This window comes from Cnephaeus nilssonii (genome assembly GCF_951640355.1).
Source record: "Cnephaeus nilssonii genome assembly, chromosome: 4".
Taxonomy (NCBI): domain Eukaryota; kingdom Metazoa; phylum Chordata; class Mammalia; order Chiroptera; family Vespertilionidae; genus Cnephaeus; species Cnephaeus nilssonii.
Window position 1 is genome coordinate 34,610,662 of NC_137075.1, and position 20,714 is coordinate 34,631,375.

The 20,714-nt window shown below is 44.3% G+C and overlaps 1 protein-coding gene across 1 annotated transcript in view; it reads right to left on the reverse strand.

The window, feature by feature from the left end:
• RPGRIP1 (RPGR interacting protein 1) overlaps window positions 1-20,714 on the reverse strand; it is a 58,722-nt gene that overhangs the window by 12,782 nt on the left and 25,226 nt on the right. The window contains exons 10-19 of the mRNA XM_079768644.1: window positions 20,176-20,336; window positions 19,667-19,810; window positions 19,057-19,207; window positions 16,394-16,846; window positions 16,084-16,235; window positions 15,087-15,468; window positions 13,627-13,811; window positions 13,119-13,316; window positions 9,521-9,659; window positions 3,060-3,157 (exon numbers count right to left, since the gene is read on the reverse strand). Of these exons, the coding sequence (XP_079624770.1) occupies window positions 3,060-3,157; window positions 9,521-9,659; window positions 13,119-13,316; window positions 13,627-13,811; window positions 15,087-15,468; window positions 16,084-16,235; window positions 16,394-16,846; window positions 19,057-19,207; window positions 19,667-19,810; window positions 20,176-20,336 (2,063 nt within the window). The remainder of the gene's footprint in view (window positions 1-3,059; window positions 3,158-9,520; window positions 9,660-13,118; window positions 13,317-13,626; window positions 13,812-15,086; window positions 15,469-16,083; window positions 16,236-16,393; window positions 16,847-19,056; window positions 19,208-19,666; window positions 19,811-20,175; window positions 20,337-20,714) is intronic.

Genomic DNA, 20,714 nt, shown 5'->3' on the forward strand with positions numbered 1-20,714 from the left:
CGTTTGCTATTGTCTTGGGGATTCTTAGGGAGAAGATAAGTACAGAGGGCCTTTAGGAATGGGGCAAAGATAAAATACTGGGGACCAGCTATGGTTATGGGAAATATTAATCATGCTCCGTTAACCACGATTGCCTTGTGTTGGTTAAAGAAAGGACATTCTGACCTGGCTGGGAGTTGTGTGCCTCTGGGACCTGGGAGTCAACCTTGGACCAGGGAGTCAACCTTTAAATGTGGTCCGTTCTCATTCAAGAACCGCCTGTTATCATGGGAAGATTAACAACCTTGTTGCCCAAACAATGGAGTCCCACCCCAACCCGCATAGCCTCCTTCCCCATGCCCACAATCCCTACTTCCCGTGTAATCTTTGTCCTACTCTATATGAACAGCTGACTTATGAGGGGGCTGCAGAGCGGATTTTTGTGGATGACTTGCTGCTGTGCCGAACTGCCGGCGGTATTGGAATAAACGCTCATATATGATTCAACCCTGTCTCTGCTTAATTGGCTCAAGTAGTGACAGGCAGCAGGGACCCACTGATTGTCCAGTTATACTGGTACCATACCAATCCTGTGAACACAGCAACTGTCCTAATTCTGGACTCTCAGAAAGGCTGTTAAAGATCCATATGTATTGTCATTGTTTCACTTTTTTAGAAGTATAAGGGGCCCAGCCAACATAGCTCAGTGGTTCAGCATTGACCTATGAACCAGGAGTCATGATTCAATTCCTGGTCAGGGCACATGCCCGAGTTGTGAGCTTCATTCCTAGTGTGGGACGTGCAGGAGGCAGCTGATCTATGATTCTCACCACTGATGTTTCTATCTCTCCCTCTCTCTCCTTTCCTCTCTAAAATCAATAAAAAATATATTGGGGGGGGGGGAGATGTATAAGGAAAAGGCATTTTGGAAGAGTCTTGTTTAGGTTGTATTGTTCAACCTCCTGGATTGACCTGGCAGGCAGAAGAGAAATGACACTCCTGTTTTAATCCCCTCCCCTTAGGGCCTAGTCCTTCTTTGTAGGGACCACCTCAGATTATAAAAGCTTGACCTTGAGAACTAGAATATTTCAGAGAGAATAGACTATTGACATCACCAACATCATCATCTCTATCATTTAGTGCTTAATTTGTCTCAGGCATTGTACTGAACTCTTACTACACATCACGTTCTTTAAATCTTGCCTCATCACTATAAAGTAGGCATACTTAATATTAATGCTTTACAGATGAGGAAACAAAGCCTAATCCAGGTTAAATAACTCCCCCAACATTGCATAGATTTTAGCAGCAGAGCAGGCTCTAAACCACTTCTGCATGAACCAAATCTCCACGCTCTTAAACTGCATTCCTTCCCTCCTCTATTTCCGGGGCTGACTCCAGGCAGAAGGGTGACAGAGTTCAAGTATTAAATCTAGGCCTTCAACTCTTTCAATCTCTTATGTCTAGCTATTTTGAAATATAATCATGATTGAATACATATAGGTCTATGTTGTAAATTTAATTTGATAATAATAACACTAACTTTTTTTGCTAGGTAGGCTCAGTTTTCAGATTTAGTTTCTCAAGTAACATTTTTGGGTACACAAAGATTTTCTAAAAGGAGATTAATTTAGCAGCCTTTAAGTTAGAGTAATATTTTAATGTAATCTGTCTACCTTGTAGTTCAAAAATGTGCTGACCAGCTGGCTGCTTTGTGTGTTGATCTGAGGTGGCCTGGTGTAGAAACCTTGACTGGAGTTCTGGCTCCTTCACTAACGAGCTCTGTCATCCCAGACACACCAGTTAATCGTGTTCACCTTTATTATCTCTGAGAGGTTGTCTAGCTCTAACATGCAGGGGCTCTGATCTGTCTTATAAACATTTCTCAAGACATTGACTACATAATGTCTAAAAGAGATATGACAGTTAAAAGTTCAATAAACAGATAAACTTAACTATTTGCCATATTCACTGTTTAAGTCTACAGACTTTGAGTTGTTTCTCCCCACTCCAATATCCTTCATTTTCCTGCAAATCCTCAGTACAGGTTCTGACTTTCAAGTAAGTTTTCTGACCTCTACAAAATTTCCTTTTTCTGGATTCTTGCAAACCTTAAGAGTTTATATCACATAATCTACTCCCTTGATTCTAAGTCACCTATACTTGACTGTTTCTAATGAGATTTTCACCTTTCCTTCAGTCACTCATTCAACAACTGTTCACTGAGCACCTACAAACCTGCCAGGGAGCATCCTAGTGGCTCGAGAGAGTGAGTGTTTTCTACCTCATGTATAAACCACAAGATTCTAACACAGTGATTGTTGCTTGTGTGTATCCTCACTTAGCTCCTGAGGAGATCTGAGACTGAAATGTTGAATAACTAATTGTAATGACAGGTTTTAAAGGTTGGGTCGGAAACTTCAGAAACTGAATGATCCCCCTAGCTCTCCCAGGAAGAACCTCTCTTCCAGCCTCCACCTCCCCAAGTAAACCCGGTCTCCTTCAGTGGAGTTAAAGGAAGGGGCCTCACGCAGGCGGGGGGTGAATCACACTGCACAATGAAGAAGGCAGGCCAGGGAGCCAAACAGGAGAGAGACGTGTGGAAGCAAGTCCTCATTCCCATCACATCGAGAGAAACGATCCTCTCTCTCATCTGACTGCATCAACAGAGTTCTTCTCTCTCTCTCTCTTTTTTAATATATTTTATTGATTTTTTACAGAGAGGAAGAGAGAGGGATAGAGAGTTAGAAACATCAATGAGAGAGAAACATCGATCAGCTGCCTCTTGCACACCCCCTACTGGGGATGTGCCCGCAACCAAGGTACATGCACTTGACCGGAATCGAACCTGGGACCCTTGAGTCCGCAGGCCAACGCTCTGTCCACTGAGCCAAACCGGTTTCGGCTGCATCAACAGAGTTCTATTCACTCGCAATGTACAGTATACTTAACTCAATAACTTAAATTCCCCACCCGGCTCATTAAAACTAGACTTGAACTCCACAGGCCTGGTCATTAGGCGCACTAGCTGTCATTATTGACCGTCTTGTCACCCGCTCAATGGCCACCCAGGTACTTACTGCCTTAGGACATTTCTGACGTTCGGGTGTCACGATGTCGTCACTGTCTGTGGTCTGTGCTTCACTGACCTCAGAAGCTCCTTCACAGGATTCCTTATCTGCTGAGGAAGAGAATTGCCAGGTTGTGACCGATACGCTTAACTTTTTTTTTTCTTTTTCTATTTTCTATGTACTGTAGGCCACAAATAGTAGTGAACTCTATGCTTAGTGATCCAGCCCACTGTAGAGTGTGGTCTTCTTTATTCTCCCAAATATCCAAAGTTGGTAAAGGTTATTAAAAAAAAACCTTCCTGGGTCAACACTCAACCACGGAGCCGGGCCTTAATATCTTTATTAGTTCTGGGGAACTCTCAGTTATTATCACTTTAAATACCGCATTTGTCCCCTCCTTTCTCTTCTCCTTGTACATCCTCATTTTATCTTTGTTTTGATTTTTCCCCCCTCACTTTATCTTTTATGGCTCTTTTCTTGTCTTGTATTTTCCATCTTGTTGTCTCTCCTTGCTTTACTCTGGATGTTTTCACCAGCTCATTTCAATTGTGTCTAATTTGCTTCTTTTTTTAATCCTCACTAGAGGAGTGAGGATATTTTTTCCATCGTTATTTAGAGAGTGGAAGGGAGGAGAGAGGGGAGCAGAGAGAAAGAGAAAGGAGAGAAACATCGATGTGGGAGAAACACAGCAACTGGTTGCCTCCCACATGGCTCCAACGGGGATATGGGGCGGGGGCGGGGCGGGGGGGGGGGGTACAGGGAACAAACCTGCAACCCAGGTATGTGCCCTTGACCAGGAATCAAACCCTCGACCCTGTGGTGCTCAGGCTAATGCTCTAGCCTCTTAGAAACACCAGACTGGGCTGTTTTTTGTTTTTTCAAACCTCACCCCAGGACCTGTTTATTGATTATAGAGAAAGGGAGACGGGGAGACAGGGGGAGAGAGAGAGAGAAGGTGAGAGGGAGAGAGGGAGAGAGGGAGAGGGGGAGAGAGAAACATCCACATGAGAGAGAAGCACTGATCAGTTGCCTCCCATACGAACCCGGACCTGGTATCAAACCCAAAACCGGTGTATGTGCCCTGACAGGGAATCGAACCAGCACTTACTTTTGGTGTATGGTACAATGCTCCAGCCAACTGAGCCACACCGGCTAGGGCATACATTTCTGTATTTAGCAGTTCTATAATTTCTATTGGTTAACATTGATATTTGCAATGTATTTTGCAAACAGTGTGTAATTGATTTAGGAAAACAACAACAATCTATAAATGGATGCCAAAAGTATTAGCTGACGTTTGATGAGGACAGGATATTTATATAGTCTCAAAATAGCTTCTCATAGGTTACTTAATAATTACAAAGGGAAATGATAACTTTATAATGGAAAATTCTGGCAGATGCTTTCTTAACCAAGTGATCAAAGTTAACATCACTAGTAATGGGACAAACTGACATCAAGTACCTCCTAATGCGACACAGTGAGGCCACAATATTACTTCTATGGTAACCCTGTAAAAAATCCGTGACCTGAGTCTATGAAGAAACATCAGACAAATCCAAATTGAGAAGGAACACTTCACAGAACAGCTCACTTATATTTTCAAAAATGTCAATACCATGAAAGAAAGAAAAAATTAGGAACTGGTTTAGATGAAACGAAAGAAACATGACTAAATGCAATGTATGATCCTAGATTACATAAGGGGGAGCCTACTACAATGGACATTATTGGGACATTTGTCAAATTCCGAAAATGGACTGGATGTTAAAAAATAAAGTATCCATGTTAACTTTACAAACTTGATACTTATAGTGTGGTTGTATAATTTTTTTCTTACCGAAATATACAGAATTAAGGGGGCATGATGTTTGCAACATATTCTCAAAAGCTTCAGAAAAAATGATAAAGTAAAAAGTTGTATGAAGTATAAAATTGATGAATTTGTGTGAAGCGTTTCTGTGATATTTTTGGTCTTGTTCATGAAGTTCTGATGTAAATTTGAAATTATTTTAAAACAAAATGTTTTTTAAAACTTATAATATCAATTTTCATGGCTCCAGTTCCTTGCTGGAATTTTAAAGTTCAGTTTTATCTCCATGAGGCTAGCAAACACAGTTGCTATGGGGGTTGTGTCTGATAACTGCACTATCTGGTATCCTGGTGGGCATGGAGTCTGCCCTTATCCCCTTAGTCCTGCAAGTGCCCAGAGCATAAATCTGCCTCTCAGAGCAGAAGAGGCTCAGAAAGGTGCTGCCTTCTGTGGTCCCGGACCAGAGTGGGAAATTCTGACCTAAGCAGACACCAGTCAGACTATATCCCATTTCCCTACCTCCACAATCCACAATGGTTCTATCTTGCCCCAACTTCCTCTAGACAATGTCCCAGGGCTGAAGCAGTTCCAGCTCACCCTCTCTGAATTTTAATCATTCCCTCATCTAGGTTTGGTCATTCTTCTTTCTCTCTCTCTCTTTTAAAATATTTGTATTGATTTCAGAGAGGAAGGGAGAGGGAGAGAGAGATAGAAATATCAATGATGAGAGAGAATCATGGATCATCTGCCTCCTGCATGCCCCACACTGGGGATCAAGCCCACAACCCAGGTATGTACCCTGCCCAGAAATCAAGTCGTGGCCTCCTGGTTCATAGGTCAACACTCAACCACTGAGCCATGCCAGCTGGGCTTCCCTCTCTTATTGGTTCTTTAATGCTTTTAAGAAACATTAAGATTTAAAATATATATAACTTTAGCTTTTTATTTTTATAATTATTATTTTTAACTTGAGCTTTTTAGTTGTCATCAATGGGAGAGTTGGTTTGAATGAGCTAGTTTGCCACAAATGTAACCTGAAATCATGTCTACTTCTCATTGTAACACAAAAGCCTTGCCTTAATTTAAAAGAAATTTGGAAAAAGAACCAAGATGGCAGTATAGGTAAACACCTGTACCCACTGCCTCCACAACCACATCAAAATTACAACAAAAATACAGAACAACCATCATTCAGAACCACCTAAAAGCTGGCGAATGGCAGTCCTACAACTAGAGAAGTAAAGAAGAAAGTACACTGAGACTGGTAGGAGGGGCAGAGGCATAGAACAGGCTAGATTGTTTTTTAAATCAGGAGGGAGATCATCTCTGCAGAGGCCACCGTGAGGAGCAAGGGGTTCCGGCCCCACAACACACCCCCAAACCAGGGTTCCAGAGCTGGAAAGAGAGGTCCTCATAACTACGGGCTGTAAAAACCAGTGGGGATTGGGGCTCAGTGACACGGAGGCTGCTGGAGACCCAGGTATTTCTTTTAAAGGGCTGGCACATGAACTGAAATACAAGGTCCCACTTCCTCTGAGCTCCAGCACCAGGGTGAGGCTCTGGGGGGACCAGATACATATGGGGAGGAATTGGCTTATCGAGCATTGGGACAGGAACTGGAGGGTGGCTTTCTCCCAGACAGAGGTCCCAGCACATTGTTCCTATGCTGGAACCTCCCCAGTCCAAAGCTGACTGGCAGCCATATATGTTTTCTCCACCTAAGTGATTCCCTGAGACCCCACCTCATCCAATTTGCAGCCCCACCCAACCTATTTGCAGCAACTTTTGCATATGAATGGCCTGTCCTTTCTCTGGCTTCATATTTTGCTAAAATCTCTCAAACAAGCTGCAGCTGGGTCAGCATGCCCCAAACCTATCAATAAAAAGCCAAAGACCTATACTAGCACAAGCTGCCTTGCTTCACAACTGGGCCTTTACGGGGAACCTCCAAGCCCAATACAAATAGTTCCTACAGGGTGGCCCCAGGCAGTGGCTGACTTTGCACCTCCCTGGAGGCCCTAGAGCCAGTGCACCCAGTAAACAGCTTCAGACCACAGCAGTTACAACTCTAGACATCCATAAGTGACACACTCAAGGGGCAGATTCAGTGAGCACTAAAGCCCCACTGACTCAAGTCCTGTTCCATAAGGGTGTTTCCTGCATAGCAGCTCTCCCACTGTAGCTGAAGCTAGTCCTCACAGCCAATTGTCCTAGAGGTTAACTCCTCCCAGTGACATTAACAACAATCAAGGCTCAACTACAAGACTGTGTACACAGACCACACAGGGACGCACCTAGAGTGTCCAGCTCAAGTGACAGGGGATGCTGAGCCACTGGGCCCTACAGGGCACCTACTACACAAGGCCATTCTACCAATTCCAGGAGACAGAGCAGCTCTATCTAATACATAGAAATAAACACAAGGAAGCAACCAAATGGGGAGACAAAGAAACATATCACAAATAAAATAAATGGAAGCAAGCAAACTACTGGATACAGAGTTAAAAACCATGGTTATAAGGTTACTCAAGGATCTTCATAAAACTTTCAAGGATCTAGTGAGAAAGTCAAAAACATGAAAAAGGACCAGTCAAAAATTAAGCATACACTAACTGAAATAAATTATAATTTATAGGAATTCAACAGGAGAGTAGAGGAGTCCAAGAAACAAATCAATGATATGGAATATGAGGAAGCAAAAGACATCCAATTAGAAGAGCAAAAAGAATTTAAAAATATGAAGATAGTGAAAGGAGCCTCTGGGACAACTTCAAGCATACCAACATTCGCATTATGGGAATGCAAGAAGGAGATGAAAGATAGCAAGATATTGAACAACTATTTGAAGAAATAATGACAGAAAACTTCCCCTGCCTGGTTAAAGTAATAGACTTACATGTCCAGGAAGCATAGAGTGCCCAAAGCAAAATGAACCCAGAGGCCCACACCAAGATACATTATAATTAAAATCAGAGGCCTGGTGCATAAAATTCGTGCACGGGGGGTGGGGGTGTCCCTCAGCCCAGCCTGCACCCTCTCCAATCTGGGACATCCCTCTCACAATCCAGGACTGCTGGCTCCAAACTGCTCGCCTGCCTGCCTGCCTGATTGCCCCTAACCGCTTCTGCCTGCCAGCCTGATCACCCCCTAACCACTCCCCTGCCAGCCTGATTGATGCCTAACTGCTCCCCTGCTGGCCTGATTGCTCCTAACTGCCCTCCTCTGCCAGCCTGGTCACCCCTAACTGTCCTACCCTGCAGGCCTGGTCATCCCCATCTGCCCTTCCCTGCAGGCCTGGTCCTCCCCAACTGCCCTCCCCTGCACACCTGGTCCCCCCCAACTCCCCTCCCGTGCAGGCCTAGGTCCCCCTCCAACTGTTCTCCCCTGCAGGCCTGATCGCCCCCAACTGCCCTCCCTTGCAGGCCTGGTCCCCCTAACTGCCCTCCCATGCAGGCCTGGTCCCCCCAACTGCCCTCCCCTGCAGGCCTAGGTCCCCCCAAACTGTCCTTCCCTGAAGGCCTGGTCCCCCCAACTGGCCTCCCCTGCTGGCCTGATTGCCCACAACTTCCCTCCCCTGATGGCCATCTTGTGGCGGCCATCTTTGACCACATGGGGGTGGCCATCTTGTGTGTTGGAGTGATGGTTGATTTGCATATTACTCTTTTATTAGATAGGATGCCAAAGGTTAAAGGCAAAGAGAGAATCTTAAAGGCAGCAAGAGAAAAGCAGTTAGTTACCTACAAAGGAGTGCCCATATGACTGTCATCTGATTTCTCAACAGAAACTTTGCAGGCCAGAAGGGAGTGGCAAGAAATAATCAAAGTGATGAATAGCAAGGACCTAAAACCAAGATTACTTTACCCAGCAAAGCTATCATTTAGAATTGAAGGTCAGATAAAGAGCTTCACAGACAAGAAAAAGCTAAAGGAGTTCATCACCACCAAACCAGTATTACATGAAATGTTGAAGATATTCTTTAAGAAGAAGAAAACAAAGAAGAAGAAGAAATAAAAAATATGAACAACAAATGGCAACAAATACATATCTATCAACAATTGAATCTAAAAATCAAAATAAATAAACAAGAAATCTAAAAACAAAATAAACTAGTGAATAAAATAGAAAAAAATAAATTTGGAGCACTAATTGGTTTGGCTCAGTGGATGGGGTGTCAGCCTGTGGTTGGGGCATGTGCAGAAGGCAGCAACCAATTGATGTGTCTCTCTCACATTGATGTTTCTCTCTCTCTCCCTCCCTCCCACCATTCCTCCATCCTTCCATTCCTTTCACTCTCTAAAAGAGCAATGGAAAAAATATCCTTGGGTGAGGATTAACAACAACAAAAAATTTTGATTAACATCACAAATGAGCCAATTATGCTCCTCCTTCTATTTCTTTGTAACCATAATTCATAAGACCTTGGAGTGATTAACATCTTATAATTGCTATGTAACTAAACTGGCTATAGCTAGCTTTAAATACATAGAAAGCTACTTTCTTTGAGAATTCCAACCTTAATTGGCCTAACCAGCCCACTGTAACATATAACTAAGCTTAAATTCCCATAAAAACTTTAGCAATGAAGATGAAGAAGTAACTGCTTTGATAAAATAATTCAATGATTAAATAGGAAAATCAGATTTTAAAAAGACAATACCAATTACAGGATGGAGAGCTTCATTTTGTATCAGTGCTGAAGGGAATGATGTCATTTCCTCTTCCTTTTGCTGATTCTTTAAATAATCATCTATGGAGATGTTAAAGCCTAAGAATTTCCATTCAGTGTAGTTCACCTGCTACAGAATAAATACAACAAATAAAATCACACATAATTATATTATATAATTATTTAATAAAAGTAATAATCACTTTACTATATAATTAATGCAATACAAATTATCCTATATAATAAAAGTCTAATATGCTAAGTGTCTGACCGTTCGACTGTTCGACCAGTCACTATAATGCACACTGACCACCAGGGGGCCAATGCTCCGACTAGTAGGTTAGCTTGCTGCTGGGGTCTGGCCAATCGGGACTGGGTGAGACAGGCTGGACATGCCCTGAGCCCTCCTGCGGACCCTCTGCAGCCCCAATCGTGCACCAGTGTGGGGTCCCTCAGCCTAGCCTGCACCCTCTCGCAACCTGGGACCCCTCGGAGGATGTCAGAGAGCCGGTTTCAGCCCGATCCCCGCAGGCCAGGCCGAGGGACCCCACCGGTGCATGAATCCATGCACTGGGCCCTCTAGTTATAACATAATAATGTAATATAAAATCATATAACACATATTTATAATCTTATATGTACATATTTTTAGGTGCTACATAGTAACTTTAATCCAGTTTCCTATGAAGAAAAGGCAGTATCAAGCACACAGTAGGTGTTCAATAAATACTTGTTCTTTTTTTTTTCCCAATTGATTTTTAGAGAGAGAGGGAGAGGGAGTGTTGTAGTAAAATATAGAAATGTTTTAAAATGCCAAAAAATGTTTAAAAGGTTTTAAAAGATTTAAGTTAACTGTCCTGAAACTTAAAGTGAGATATTAAGAACACATCCCCCACTGCCCTGAAGCGTGTGTATTCCATTGATAAGGATTTGAACTTAGACTGCTGACTTAGAGTGACTTGCCCTGATAACCCTTTGTCTGATGACATATACTCCTCCCCCTCCCCAGAGAGTGACCAAGTGCTTACAATTTTGTTTACTAATATATCCATTGAAACTAATGTTAAACTTCAGATCTTGTTATGCATTTTGTTTACCAGAATCCCCTACTCCCCGCTGGACTGCCGTGGGTACTACAGGCTATTTAAAGGGTCCCCGAACACCATTCGAGTTGATCATTGCTTGATCGCTGGATTGCTTTGATCCCTGCGCTGCGCTGGTGGCTCTGATCGCTGGAAGTTATCTTCACTGATGGCCTTCAGTTTGGGTGCAGTCCCCTTCCCCGCTTCGCTCAGCTCCACTCGGTGCCAAAAGACAGACGAATGGTGGGGCCTCAGGTTGATCCGTGCTGTGCGCAGGGATCTCTGAAGGCAGAAACTTCATTCCTGACCTGACCAGCCAGCCAGAGAAGGCGCCACTGCTGCCACCAGAGGAAGCCACATTTTGGGAGCTCCCTTTAAGCCTGTACCCACGGCACCAGGAATTTTGTGAATAACAGTGTGCTGTGTGTTAATAAGCTTTGTACCCACTGCAATGATAAAAGAAAAATAAATTGCTGTGTGAATTGCAACTGTAACTATTTGTGTGGCATAATTCCTCTGGCAGTCATAGTTATATGAAAACTAGAGGCCCAGTGCATGATTAAATCATGCACGTGTAGGGTCCCCTATGCCTAACCTGCCATCCAGGCCATATCCACTGCCCCGCAAAGCCTAGCACACTCCGCGGACACTGCTGGCAGCCTGCTCCCCGCTTTTGATGGCAGGGGGTCCGCTGGTGCCGGAGCAGACACACAGCTCCCCGCTTTCGATCGCAGGGGAGCTGGGTGTCCGCTGGTGCACCAGGCCTTTCAAAAGCCTCCGGCAGAGGCTTTTGGCCTGGTGCCGGAGTGGACAGACACCCAGCTCCCCTGCTTTCACTTTCAATCGCAGGGGAGCTGGGTGTCTGTCCGCTGGTGCCGGAGCGGACACCCAGCTCCCCACTTTTGATGGTCGGCGGCGGGATGTGGGCTTGCTGCCACAGAGGCCCCTTCTGTGCCACTGGCGACGCAAGCTCAGCGTCCCACCAGCCCAATCGGCCACCCAGGCCACCCCGAGTCCTGCCGCCCCTGCGCCTCCTGGCCAATCGTGGGCATAGCGAAGGTACGGTCAATTTGCATATTACGCTATTATTATGTAGGACTAGAGGCCCGGTGTACAAAATTTGTGCACAGGGGGGGATGTCCCTCAGTCCAGCCTGCACCCTCTCCAATCTGGGATCCCTCTCACAATCCAGGACTGCTGGCTCCAAACTGCTCGCCTGCCTGCCTTACTGATTGCCCCTCACCACTTCTGCCTGCCAGCCTGATCACCCCCTAACCACTCCCCTGCCAGCCTGATTGATGCCTAACTGCTCCCCTGCCAGCCTGTTTGTCCCTAACTGCCCTCCCCTTCAGGCCTGGTCACCCTTAACTGCCCTTCCCTGTAGGCCTGGTCACCCCTAACTGCCCTCCCCTGCAGGCCTGTTCCCCTCTAACTGCTCTCTCCCCTGCAGACCTGGGTCCCCCCAACTTCCCTCCTCTGCCAGCCTGGTCACCCCTAACTGCCCTCCCCTGTGGGCTTGATTGCCCCAAACTGCCCTCCCTTGCAGGCCTGGTTCCTCCCAACTGCCCTCCCCTGCTGGCCTGATCGCCCACAACTGCCCTCCCTTGCAGGCCTGGTTCCTCCCAACTGCCCTCCCCTGCTGGCCATCTTGTGGTGGCCGTCTTGTGTCCACATGGGGGCAGCCATCCTGTGTGTTGGAGTGATGGTCAATCTGCATAGTACTCTTTTATTAGATAGGATGTCTGTTGGCAACTACTTTAAATGTCCAAACACCTACCTGCATGGTTAAAGTTTATCTCAAGGGACACCTCAGATAAACGCCCCTCCTTTCTCAGACAGGGAGACAGATAGAGAAACATAGAGAGTGACACCGATCCATGCCCCCTATCAGAGATCGAGCCCGAAACCCGGGCCTGTGCTCTGACTGGGAGTGAAACTGGTAACCTTTTGGCATACAGGATGACGTCCAACCACATGAACCACACCAGCCAGGGCAATACTTATCTTTTAATTTGTTTTAATTACAGTTGAAGTGGACTGGTTAAAACTGTGGTACTAAAGTTCTAAGCATAAATTGCAGATTACATAATCTATTACATTGAATTGAACAGTCCAGAGGTTTATTAAACTACTTGTTTGTGGAAACACGTAGTAGCCACAAAAAGCCATGATTATTGCTTATCTTGTGTGTTTGCTTCTGCTTTTTCCTCTGAGAATAATATATTTGGGGACACTACAACCCACATTTTATTTTTTTATTTATTTTTATTTTTTTATTTTTTTATTTTTTATATATGTATACTTAAGTTTTTTATTTTTATTTTTTTTAATTTCTTTATTGATTAAGGTATCACATATTTGTCCTCATCCCCCCATTCCCATCCCACACCCCTCCCCACACATGCCCCCACCCCTCTGTTGTCCTTAACCGCCGGTTAGGCTCATATGCCTGCACGCAAGTCCTTTTACAACCCATATTTTAGTTCTCCAGATTTCTAAGGCCTTACCTGTAGTGTATTTCCACTTAAGAAGTTACGACTAAGATATTCCATTCTGTTCTTTCCTTGGATGCCTGTTCTTTTGCCATGTTTTCTTCTTGAGTAGTTTGCAACCTGGTGTTCCCTTTCCTTTCTTTCTCCCACCTGGGGAGGTTTTTTCTTAGTTGGATACTGGCCAGCTTCGATGGGAATCTCAGCAGATACCACCTGGTCCGGAATAAGAGGAGCAGAAACAGCCTTATAAGATGATAGTTAACAGCCTTGATTCTCAGGAAAGGAATTTGAAGGCTAGCATTAGACTTCATGTCTCTCCTGTCACAGAGCTGAGAGATGCCATCTCTTCCTTCTCCCCACAATCAAACCCAGTGTTTGGCCCCATGAAACGCCTCGCGGCGTTACGAAGGGTGCTGATTAAGTCTGCAGAACGCATGACGTTCGCAGAAGGAACTTTTTTCCCCTTCGATTTTAATACTATTTTTTTCAAATATGCTCCATAGGGTTGGTGGCGGTCTGCTACCTGGGGAGGGAAGGAAGCCTTTTCCTCATCAGAGGAGATCTCTAAGCCGTGGTTGGCGCCGTGCTCCTCCGTCTGCGCGTCTGGTTTCGGGAAGCTCTCGGGAGGTAGATAGCACGACTTCCAATCCAGCTGTACCTGAACAGATCCGTTGGGTTTTCTCGCAGGGTCCGTGAGGTTAAAATCACCTGAGAGACACACAGACATTAGTAAGACCTGATCAAATGAAATAGGTAAGTGAGCATTTATCAGCGCCTTGTCTATTGCCTCCATTTTTAAATTTCACCGTATTGTTTACAATTAACATTCATCGAGTAATCATGATGCAACACACTCAGAAGTAACATAGAATGGCCTTGAATATTTATGCTTCCGTAGAATATTTACTTCTAATATTCCCTTAAAATATTTGGAGGGGAAGGTGGGTACCCCCAGGTTTCAAGAAAGGATAGTCAAAGGATGTATGGACAGGTAGAGCTTGCTTGTCACCAGTCACTAAGACAATAAACAGGATCGCGTTATCATTGCTGTTACCAAATGCTTGCTATGCCTTAGGCATACAAAGGAAACCATTATCTCTACTCAAGTGGTCCTTATTTCTAAAATAACAAAAGCCAAGGAAACTTAAGCAAAACAGCTTTTCCCAAAGGCCAGACTTCTGATGGGTAATGCTGATTTATTTAACAGATGACTCACATTTTATCTCCTCTTTGGCAAAGGATGGCTTGTGAGCAGAAGTGTCAGCCTTTTTGTTTGTTTGTTTGTTTAAAGCACTTGTGATATTGGGAGGAGAGAATCCTCACACACTTCCTGGCACATCCAGATGCTTGTTAAACATGCTTGGTATACTGCTGCATCCATCACACTCCTTAATGAGAGCGTGGATATCCCTGCCTCACCCTTCCAGAGAGTTGACCCTTCCTAGGTGCACCCCATAACCCTGGGTATGAAAGTAAAGTAAGGTAATATGAAGTTAAGCTCCATTTTTTTGGGGGGGGGGGTATTTTTAAGAAATTTCCCTTAGTTGTGGTATAGATAGAACTCTTGCTAACTTGTGTCTAATACTTAAAGGAAGGAAGAGAATTACGAGGGAGTATTAAGGACAGTTTATAATCTGATATCTAGTCATGTGCACTAAGAAACAATAGTTCTTAAGTAAAGACAAATACTGGGAAGCATTTCAGAATTGGAAAATGTTTGTTCAGAAATAAAGGCATGACTTCAGGTTGGTGGGTCTACCCACTTGGGAATCTTGCTTTAGTTGTTGAAGCAGAAGAAGCCAATGTTTCCGCTGACTAGTGAAACTCTTAAGTCTGCACTGTCGCTTTTGACAACATTCTAAAATCCTTTCAGCAGGTTTTAAGAGAGACTGCTCCAAGCAAGTAATCAAAGAAAACTAGAATTAGGACAGGAAGACAACACTGGGAAAAGACCATAACAATGCAGTAACTTGGAACTCCCACCTTTAATGGATTTGTTTTGTGCAAGAGGCAGCAAGGGCACTTGGACTTTGCCAAGATAGGAGCCAGATTCTGAGTCTTCATCATCAAAAACGTATATAGACAGGGCCTCCCGTCTCAGATATTGATCCAGGTCAGAAGTCACAAGCACTGGGAATTGAGCCTGGTCTCTAAAGTAGGGATTGTTACTGGCTGGAATGATGGCCGTGTCGTGGTCAGGAAAGGTGAAGAAACGGTACATGGCATACGGACTGGGTTGGGTTCCCAGCCATCGACTCTGGAGGCCACAGCATCTGGTGATTTCCACCTGCAGCTCATTCTGATGCTTCCAAGTCTCTGATCTGGACTGGAGAGATGTTGGTCTTGGATGGAGGAAAAGGGCAACCTAAGAGAGTTGTTGTAGGTCAGTGATGGCGAACCTATGACACGCGTGTCAGCACTGACACGCGTAGCCATTTCTGATGACACGCGGCCGCTGAGGCGGCCGCATGCCGAGGATGAAACATTTGCTGCTCCTGAGGATGAAACATTTGCGAAATAATGTTTTTTTCCTCAAAGTGACACACTACCCGAGTTATGCTCAGTTTTTTTTGCAAAGTTTGACACACCAAGCTCAAAAGGTTGCCCATCACTGTTAGGTGAAGCCCAGCACCCTTAATGAGCAAGAGCTCCGACCTAGAGAACTGGGTCACAGAGAAACCTAATCACGTTCACCTGCCTGCAAACTGGCTCTGGCAGATGGCTATCCGAGGGAGATGCTGGCACTCAGGCCTTGTCTTAGAGAATGGAACAGAAAAGCTATTTTGTTCACAGCAGGGAGCTAACTAGCTCCAAGGGCATGGTTTCATTTCAAACTCAGGCTTGACCAAGGAAAGAATCTGAACTACTTGTGGTGTGACAGTTTTTCTCTTCCATTCACATTCAAGGGGAGGATGAGCTGATATCATGAGCTGCTGGGATGAGGCTCCTTAGAGGTGCATGGACACATCCTTTTTCTCACCTCATCCTCCTGGGCCCTCCAGGCTCCAAGTACATTGGCTGACAGGTAGGCCTGAGCTTTTTTTCGCTTATTGCATGCCTGTAGGCTGGATCTTATGGGGAAGTGCAGCCTCATCCAGTATTCTAGCACCCCAAAGTCTTCTCCACCAGCTCCTGGGTAGCAGAAAGTATGAAAGGCATGGAGGATACAGATGGTGTGGCGAGGATCAAGAATAAAGGCAAAGGACATGGGAGAGCACCAGAAGAGCAACTATAGACCTTGGGAAATTCTGCATTAGACCCAGGAGCTGTGGGAAGCTGACAGCACTTACCAGTAAGTGTGGCAGAGCCATGGACTCTCTCCACGGTCTCCAGCACCCTGTCAAAGCAAATCCATCCAGCTGCAAGGGTGTGGTGCTCGCTGGCTAGAGCCTGGTGAAGCTCAAGCTGGGCTGAAGCCCCTTGAAGGTAGTGCAAGAAAAGGGAATCTGTCTCTACCACATACTGGGAGGTGAAGTCATAAAGCGGGTGTGGCCCCACAGCTAGTGGGGTACAGTGGGTTTCAAAATCATAGAAGGAATAGGTGCAGAAAGTGGTAGGTTGCGTGTCTTCAGCCTGAGCCAGAGCAGCAGATGTCAGGAAGGCCTGGTGAATGTGCAGTTCCAACAGATTCTCACTTTGATGCAACAGAGAAATGTTCACTTTATCCTCATCTCTATGGGCTGGCAGTGTTTCCAGATATAACGACATCTGTCGGGTACCATAAGCCACATCTTTGAGCTGTTCTAGAGGGGAAAGAAAACTGCCTATCCATTAAAGGGCATGGCGCTCTTTCTTAGAATAAAGGAAGGTGGACAAAAGGAGACTAGAAACCATGGTGGAAGTCCAGGTTGTGATTATTTCAAGAAACCATGTGATTCAAATGGAAAAGCAGCAGAATGACAACCAGGAGCTTTGAATTCTGCTGGCTCAACAACCCAATATCTCCTTTAGAAGTAAGGTTCAAAAGGAGTAATGGGAAAGTAAACACTAAGCTCAGGAAAACACTGGAGGCACAATTTATTGTACAAATGACATTCTGGCTGACAGCAACGTCCTGTGAATTAATTGGTAATTCCATCAGAGAAGTGCTAGAAACAGAAAATGTGAATATTTCCAAAATGTTGGGATATTACCCATGGAAAGAACAGCAAGTTGCAGTCTTGGTATCTATTGTGTTACATTGGGCCCCACTAATAAAGGATTCCCCTTCTCCAGCCAGATCAGTCCCAAGTATCTTCATTCTGTTAAGAACTTGACTTCATCATAAGAAGGCAAAGCAATCCCACTTTAAGTTAAAGAGTAATGAAGTAAAAAGTGGAGGAGGACACTTATTGGAAAGAGGTTGAAAATATTGACAATGGAATGCAAAGATATGTAAGACAGTCTAACAAATCTGTGTATTACCTCCCATGTTCAACCAACCAGAAACTTGATATCGGGGAGGATTTGAGTCTTCAGTGTGCTGATGGTGAAGGTCCTATTTAAAGAGTTAAAGTAGTAGAATAAAAATATTTTGCACACATTAGGATTTCTTCCTGCCCAAAATAAATGGAATACAGAGATTGACAGGGGTTTCTTAATTGATGAGATTAATATAACTCAAGAAAACAAATCTAAAATTTTGTATTACATGACAGTTAACAATCTTAGCATATGAACAAATTCTACAAATCAATAAAATACTGTTAAGAAATGGATAAAGAACAGAAACAGGCAATTCTCAAAAGAAATAATACAAATAACTGGTAAACATAGGAAAAACTCTGTAGCCTCACCAGTAATGACAGACCTATTAAGTTACAATAAATGAATCCTTAGAAGTAGATAAGCGTATTTATCCTGCACTGTCCCAGGAGAAAGACCGTGAAACTGAAAGACATGAGAATTTCAATCCAAGGAGGGATTTCCTTTGTTTTATGGCAATGACCTTTTAACAGACTCACCCTGGCATGGATAAACCACGCCCCAGAATGGCCCACCTCTCTTTACTCTAGCTCCATGCTCACTAAGTAACCTGCTTACTGACTCTGCTTTCCAGAGAGAGGGCTGTCCTGAACAGTGGTTTCAAATATTCTCGTGGCAGCCACTATCACAGATACAACAAATGAACATGCTGGCTTAAATATCAGTCTTTGATGAATTTTGCTTTCTGTCAGTCAGGTCTCTCACCACTGGGTAATAACAAAGCCAATTTTCTTGACATGCAAGGCTGAGACCAGGTCCTGGTCAGCAGTGATTGTACTAAATATAGGAAGTACCACATAATGAAATTTGCAGAGGTGTCCAGCCACATGTCCTGTTATGCCAACATCCTCAAACTACAACAAAGAATTTAGAGACGTTTAGAGAGAAAGCACATAAAAGGATGATGAGAAATGAGTGATGAAATTCTATTATCTCACAAAAACTGCTATGTAGGCCTGGGTTGAGGCAACAATCTTAAGAGAGGGAATGTTTACACTACCCTGAGGGCCAACGGTGATCTGCTCTCTCATTCCGAAAATAGATTCAGCAATTGCTGGGCCCTGTTGAAACTCTCCGGAGAAATCAGAGGAAGATGCTGATGTGCTGGAGCAAAAGAAGCTGCTAGCCATGTATTAAAACAACAAAGATGCCGAAACCGGTTTGGCTCAGTGGATAGAGCGTCGGCCTGCGGACTGGAAGGTCCCAGGTTCGATTCAGGTCAAGGGCATGTACCTTGGTTGCGGGCACATCCCTGGTAGGGGGTGTGCAGGAGGCAGCTGGTCGATGTTTCTCTCTCATTGACGTTTCTAGCTCTCTATCCCTCTCCCTTCCTCTCTGTAAAAAAATCAATAAAACAAAAATATTTAAAAAAACCAAAACAACAAAGATGGTAGGATAAAGAACAGGAGGGGTAAGTCATACGCCAAGGACACAGACAGTAGCTGTGTGATGGGTCCCAAGGAGAGGAGAACAAAATACTAAGACTTGCCAGAGAGTGGGAGGCCATGGCTTCTTAAAATACCTTCCAGCTGCTTGATACGATTGTTCTTGAGGTCTAGGAGTCTGTTCAGCCTCTCCATTTTTTCATTGTGATCTTGATTCTCATTATCGGCTTTTGTCATCATTGCATCCAGTTCCTCCTGAAACAAAATCATGTCTGAACTTTTCTACCTCAGTGGCCCAGAACTAAAGAGCCCAGATAAAAGCTGGTACTTGCTGGGTAAAAGAGACTCCACTATCTCCTTAGCAGGGCCAATTCAACTACTAGGAAAAAACTTGGATTCCTCACAGACCCCTCCAGGACCGGTAGTGCTATTAGTGCCCTGGGGTGATATTTTCCTGGGACTGGCAAAATGTAAACCCAGCAGGCTCCCACCTGCCATTTCCATTTGCCGCCGGCCCCTCCACTGGCTTCTGACGCCAGTGGGCATGTGTGAGTTCTCAAGTTTTCCAAAGGACAGCACTTTCTGTGTTTGCCCAGGACCTCCTGTCACCTTGCATCAGCCCTGGAAACTAGGGTCTTGCTTCATTCCCAGTCTTGTAAGTGGTTCCCAGGTGCCTATTTCTCTCTCCCCTTCCTGTGCCCTCTTTTCTGGCACCTGATAACACACGTTGATTTTGCGCTGCAGAATAAGCATGTCTCTGGTCTTTTCTAGTTCCAGTGTGGTCTCTGCATAGGATATTTGCAACTCACTTAACAACTGGGACAGTTTCTTTTCCTCTTGTTTTTTTTGTTCACAGAGCTGTAGAGGGAAAAAGCATAGGAAGAAAGGAGTATAAACATTACAGGTCCAGTAAAAACTAGTCTCCATAAAGCCGTTGTTGGTAACAGTAAAATGCCAGCAGCAGAATCTACTCCAAAATGTAAGCGGATGGGTGCAAGTTCACAAGTGCTCTCTCCTAGCTCCTCATGCTCAGTAGCACTGAGGAAGTTATGCAGCCGCTACTGGCTGTTTGCTCTTCATCTGATCATTTCAAGCCCTCATCTGAAAAATACGTTAAGTTTTTTTTTAACTGTAAAGGGTAGAAAGAAAAAAAGTATGGATTAGGGTTGTAATCCTTTCATTTTTTCTATAGAGGGAGCTTGCTTGATTAAAGATGCACATACCTCTATCTGAGTGGCCTCAAGGAATTGAGCCAGGGGAGTGGCTGGCTCAGCTTGCCCGTGGGTAGATTGAGAAATTGTGTCTTTATTTTGGAGGATCTCTACTTCCTGCTTCTGTTTCTCAAGCAGGTTGGTGACTTCAAGCTTCAGATCCTTGTTTTGAGCTGGGGAAAAAGTAATCCAGAAAGTTGGAACTCTGTAGTTATCAGTAGCCATGGTTAAAGCTGGACCAAGTATAAATCAAATTTCCCACTAATGTTTAATTCATTTTATAAATTTGCCCTGAGAAAAGCAATTCTCTTTTATTTCTCCAAAGGAGTTCCAGCTTATTGACCCAGTAAAATGAGTTGATCTTTGGACTCCAAAAACAAAACAAAAAACCACCGGCAGAACCGTAGAGTAAAAGGTAGAACAACAACAAACAAAAACAGAGCCACTTGACTGGACTGGCTCAGCTCAAAACTTTTTTGACAGCATTATCCAAACCAGTATGCCAACAACTCTCCAACTCCATTTAGACTTCCATCTATTGACTCTCTGTG